This window comes from Heteronotia binoei, chromosome 4 (genome assembly GCF_032191835.1).
Source record: "Heteronotia binoei isolate CCM8104 ecotype False Entrance Well chromosome 4, APGP_CSIRO_Hbin_v1, whole genome shotgun sequence".
Taxonomy (NCBI): Eukaryota; Metazoa; Chordata; class Lepidosauria; order Squamata; family Gekkonidae; genus Heteronotia; species Heteronotia binoei.
The window spans coordinates 69,825,445-69,831,444 of NC_083226.1; the positions used below are offsets into that span (position 1 = coordinate 69,825,445).

The 6,000-nt window shown below is 45.3% G+C and overlaps 1 protein-coding gene across 1 annotated transcript in view; it reads right to left on the reverse strand.

Moving 5' to 3' along the window:
- LOC132570621 (guanine nucleotide-binding protein G(q) subunit alpha) overlaps positions 1 to 5,477 on the reverse strand; it is a 232,842-nt gene extending 227,365 nt beyond the window's left edge. Inside the window, exon 1 of the mRNA XM_060237486.1 lies at positions 4,630 to 5,477. Within this exon, the coding sequence (XP_060093469.1) occupies positions 4,630 to 4,765 (136 nt within the window). The 5' untranslated portion in view covers positions 4,766 to 5,477. The remainder of the gene's footprint in view (positions 1 to 4,629) is intronic.
- Positions 5,478 to 6,000: the final 523 nt, after the last annotated feature.

Genomic DNA, 6,000 nt, shown 5'->3' on the forward strand with positions numbered 1-6,000 from the left:
AAGCACATGAATCACGCACAGAATGAGCATGGTATCATGGAAACATTATCTTTTAATGTCCATGCATTGCATTTATTTATATTCTTCTTTTCTTCCCATAGTTGGGATATCGATCTTCCCTCCTCCACTTTCTCAAAGCAACAACCTTTGAGGCAGGTCAGGCTGAGTGTGTGTGACAGGTTCAAAGTCACAGACACTCAAAACCTGGCCCTCCTGTGGGCTTCCTGTGTTCCATGAGGGAGGAAATCCCAATGTGGAAGTGACCTAGCATAGCACTACTATACTGAGTGAGTTGAACAAATAAAAATTCCTTATTTCACAAAATACGTCTTTATATATCCAACTGTAACTCATTACTTCACACAAGATCATAGCAGATCTGATCTTGCTATCAGTCACATTACATATACATATATCATTACATATCTCATTACATATACTTAACGCATTTTTACTATATTTTAATGTATTTTAATGGCAAACTAGAATGATGTTTATAATGTATATTACATGTTAAAAAGTAAATTAGGTGGACAAGAACATCACCAGGAAATACATGTCCTTTTGTTTTACCTAGACTTGTAGCAAGAGCAATTAACAGGCAACTTTTATTACCTTTCATTGGTTTTCCACACAAATGCTATCCAGATCAAATGGTCTTTCAATTTGTTTATTACACTATTTTGCCATTGGATCCTAACTTTGTATTACCACTACCCACCAGCTATATGTAAGTTCTGCTCACTGCACCCCATTCCCTCATCTGAAGAAATATGCATGCATATGAAAGCTTGCATTCAGAAAGCTTACATTCTGAATAAAACTTTGTTGGTCTTAAAGGTGCTACTTGACTCCTATTTTGTTCTACTGCTTCAAACCAACAGGTCTGCCCACCTGGATCTATCAGTCACACAGTCATTCATATGTATGAATGAATTGCTTTCCAAGTAATTGGAATAGTATGTGTAGAGAAACGAAAAGAAGGTGCTAAATTTCCGAATCTATACATTTTACTTACACTACAATTTGAGGGAACATTATAGGATTATTGCCATAATAAAGCAAAGTTGGAGTAAATGCAGAAATACTGTGTATTGCAATGCAAACCTAACACTGTAGCAATGTATTTGAAAACCCTTAATAGCCAACTCAGGGCCAAACTTGCTTAATATAAAAGCCACACAGAATAAATGTCAGATGTTTGAGGGAGGGAGGAAAAGATGAGGAGGCAGAGGAAGAGAGAGGTGGAAAGAAAGCAACTTTAACTTTTAATGCATTCTCCAAGCTGCCAGCTGGCTTGGTGAAGTGATTGAAAGAGCCTTCTCCGAGCCAGCTGATAGGGTGGTGGAGACTTCCAAGAGCTACACATGAAAGAGCCACATGTGGCTCCTGAGCTAAAGTTTGGCCATCCTGGTCTAGCTCAACTGGCTTTTAACAATGAGCACCTATTTATTTTCCAATCTACCTCCCTTGCGTAACTCAACTACATCTAAACCAAAAGTCAAAGATCTTTTTTCTTCTCAGTACCATAGTCTCCTACTCATGACCTCAGCTCACACAAAGAACAGAAAAAAAGATGCGTACATTCTGTGCAATCACTAAATGCAAGTCTGTAGTTCTCTGCTCAGTTATCTTATTTAAAGTAAGTTTGTTTATTCTATTTCTAGACCACCCTCCCCTGTGCCCAAGGCTCAGGGAAGCGAACAATATTTCCAATAAATACATTTATAACACTTTTATAACACATTTATAACAGATCAGTTAAAAACAATTAAAACAATAACAATTTGATAGCCATTTCAGATGACACTTAAAATTACAGCACTATTATATCCTAACCCCACAGGGGTAGAAGAAAGACATAGCGAGGAGGAGGAGCCAGGCTAGATGGAAACTGTTGCTGCCTCAACCATAGGCCCGCCTGGTGGAACATCTCTGTCTCACAGGCTCTGCAGAACTGAGCTAAGTTCTGCTATAAACTGAAATATTAATTTTATGTGCAAATAACAGGTTTAATAATGCAGTGAATCTTTCATATCTGGTAATCAGTTTCATAACACCACATCTTCCCTACAAACATTTTTCAGGCCACAATCTTCCCCTTTGATTTAAGCTATGCAGTAAAATACAATGTTAGGTGATGCTGAGATGATTCCCAGTTCCCTATTATCCACTCCAATCACAAACAATAATAATCTTTGCAGCCCCAAATAAATTTTGAACCACTTCAACGTACACATCTCTGGAATCAGAAGTGGTACGAAGCTTATTTTGTGGCCCAATAACCTGTAGTTTCTTATTCTTTAATTACTTTGCAAAATTGCAGGGTTACTACTCCAAACAGAGTGAAGAACCCTCAGTCTCTTATTCTTGTCACTTATAAATGCAATCCAATGGGTTTGTTGGAGACATTCTGCTTTGGGATGCTTTGCATAAAATCCAGGCTTTGTACCTACTCTATTGTACCTCATAGAGCACAATTTCCAGGTTCTGAACATGTATGCCCTGGCATGGTTCAAAGCTTTCTTCTGAGATACTGTAGCTTCAGTCCCTTCTTTTCTAAATTCTTAGCAACACAAGCCAATTCAATGGAATTATGGAGCAGGGGGTACCCAGAATTGGCACTTGGTGCAAAAAAACAGAGCTTGGGATGAGTGCCGCAACCTCAACAGATCTTGGAAGCTAAGCAGGGTCAGCCCTGGTTAGTATTTGGATGGGAGACCACCAAGGAAGTCCAGGGTTGCTATGCAGAGGCAACAGTGGCAAACCACTACTGTTTGTCTCTTGAAGGTCTCCATAAGTTGGCTGCAACTTCTCAGCACTTTCCACCAGCACCAGCACTGTATGCTACTCTGCCAGATACCATATTCTGATGTCAGGAATGTATGAGTGGATGTGGTCCAAAATTGATTTTGTGGTACAGCATTCTTCAGCTGTTTAGCAATGCGAATGTACAGGATTTCTGTGAGACATTCCAGTCTGGAGCATATTTCAACAAAACTAAGCACTGGACAGGGAATCCCTCTATGACCTTTCCAGGGCATCTTCTGCTTCCAGGGATTTCTGAGTTGACGTGGTCCTGGTCCACAGCTTACATTGACTGCATATCTGTTTAACTATATCAATATTCATAACTGAAATGTAGAATTCATAACCAGCAACTGAAAACAGGGAACTGGGAACCAACTTCAGTCATAAGAATCAGGGAGGATGTTCCTGGGATTTGCCTAAACATGATCAGATATAACAGTAATGCAGGGCTTCCTTTTTAAAAAACGTACAGCACATTTAGCATTGGCACAGGCAGGGAGGAAGGGAAAATATCCATGAATATATAGCATCCTCTGTTTTAACACTGCTATGCAGCACTTTTTAGAAAGTACACTGTGGATCGACAGCCTCCAAGTGGGACATGGGGACCCCCAGAATTACAGTTTATCTCCAGATTACAAAACTCAGTTTCCCTGGAGCAAATGATGCTTTGGAGGGTGGACTCTGTGGTATTGTATCCCACTGAGGTCCTTGTCAGGCTCCATCTCCAAATCTCCAAGAGTTTCCCAACCTGGATTTGGCAACCCTACCCACCCCCCCCTTCAATTCCCTGCCAGTGGTCAGGGGAAACCAGACAACCCTAATCTGCAGTGTGGTTATTCCTATCTGGCAGCCCCTTAAAAGAGAGTAGGGCACATTTCACATCCAGTGGGAAGATCCAGGAGGACTGTTATTCTCAAGCACAGATTTGCCTTCAGATGCCACCGGGTGCAGAGCTAGGCATTCTCCTCTCTTGCATCTTAACACATTGGGGAGGGGGGGGGGTGTCACACCTACACAGCATGCCCACAAGTCTTCCTGAGGTGGACACACCGCACAGAGCAATGCAGACATTAAATCCTGTCACCATCAATCCTAGAAGACAACTCCCCCTGCTCTTCTCTTCCCTTCAACCTTATGGTTTTCTTTTCTCGCAGTCTTCCCACCTCAAAAACGCATCTGACATCCATCACCGTCTGGATCTCTCTTCCCCCTCGCTTTCTTCCACCCCCTTCCCCTTTCGTTCAATTTTCGGCAGGCGTCCACTCCACACGAAGCCACCCACAGGAACCAGAAACAGCCATTCACTCCGCTACATGCATCTGTTTGCTCAGGCAGACACGCAGTCATATGGAATAGAAGGAGAGGGTTTTAAAGAAGGATATGGCAAGGGTCGCAAGGAGCACAACACGCCTTTCTCCATCCCCACTGTAACGAAGATCATAATGGAGCTTGCAAGGCCCCACTAGAAAGAGAAAGGAAAGGAAAAAAGGGGGAGGGAACTCGAGTTTGAACCTTCTCCTCCCTCCCTTGCACACACCTTCACCACCATGATCTGCTTCCCTACAGCAGCGGTTAGCTGGTGTATGGCCCCACTATGCATAACGGTAGAGAGCAACAAAATCGAATGTAACCGGAACACGCTTCTTTCTATCATGGATAGGAATATAAAAAACGGGGATAGTTCTTTGTGGATTATATATACACGTAGAGAGGATCGCTGCACACATATACGCTTCCGAACCTTTCGGTGTGTCGGGGGGCGCTAAGAGCAACTGCCCACGGTTGGGGCGGAGGGCGCCGCCGGTCAAGACTTACCCAACAGCAAAAGCTTGAGCTCTCGACGGGAGTCCCGCTTATCCCGGCGGAGCTGCCTCTCAATCTCATCGTTGATCCGCCTGGCTTCCTTCGCTTCCTCACTCAGGCAGCACGCCATGATGGACTCCAGAGTCATTCTTCCTAACTGGTTCAGGCACAACCCCCGCCCCCACTCCGAAACACACACCACACACACAGAGCCCCAAAGCCACGAATACAAGAAAGCCCTTCTTCTCTTCCTCCTCCTCAGATAGGAGCCCCCACGCCCGGGGACAACAGCAAGGCTAGGCAAGATGCCCGAGAAAAGCTAGCACGCGAGGAGCCACTCGGACACATCCACAAAATCCCCCCTCCCCAATCCTGCCTCTGACACTGGCTGCTTACAACTCCTCCTCTTCTTTTTCTCCTCTCAGTCATGCACCAAACAACATGGAAACATCCACAGGAGGAGAAGCGGCAGCCCCAACGCTGCCCAAAAGACAGCAAAGCGCTGGTGCAAACACCTTCTTTCCCCTCTTCCACGCCTGCAGACTGGCACAGCCTTCCCTAAGACTCGCGAAAATGCCCCCTCAAGCTTCCTCCACCGAGCCACCGCCTCCTCCGCCTCAGGAAAGCTAATTCCTACGAAGCCCTCCCCCGCTCCACACACACATTTTCTTCGCTCACTTCTCTCCCCACCCTATGCTGAAGGCAGCCCAATATTCTCTCCGCCAAAGGGGAGGAGAGCGGAGGCTTTTCCTGCTGCCTCTGGGAAAGCTCTAGCTCTGCTCTTAAGATCTTGGAAATGAACTTTCTTCGTTTGAGAATAAAGAGGGTGGGTTTTCTCTCTCTCTCTGGTCTCCGAAGGCGGCAGCAACCAGGGAGAGCCAGCGCTTCCTTTCTCGATTCCGCCTTGCCCTTACTGTAAGGAACGGGGGGTGGGTGGACGAAAGCACAGTCTGTGGTGCATCTACTATATGCAACCAGACTGATTTCAATGGCTCGGCTTTTCGGGCGTGATAAAGGGAGAAATATGGCGGACCTTTTCTCTTTCCCTGTCTCTCCAAATTCCCCTCCCCGAAATGATATCGCAGGAAAATAAGCCCCCATACCCCCTGAACGGCCTTTATACTGCAGCGCTGCCACGCACCAGCAATAACACAGAAAGGTTGAAGCCATTTTTTTTTTCCTTAATGGCCGCAAGGAACACTGCCTTTTTTGGTGGAGCCAGAACCACCACTGCAGCAGGTCAGAGAGGATATGGGTTGAAGGCAGAAAGCTGCCTGTTGCCGTGTGCTGCCTTGCGAGGCTCGATAGGAAGTGCCTGCTGCCCCGCCCGGGTTAACATTGGGGTTACTCCCTTCTCCCACGGAACTGCGTATCCCTACCAAG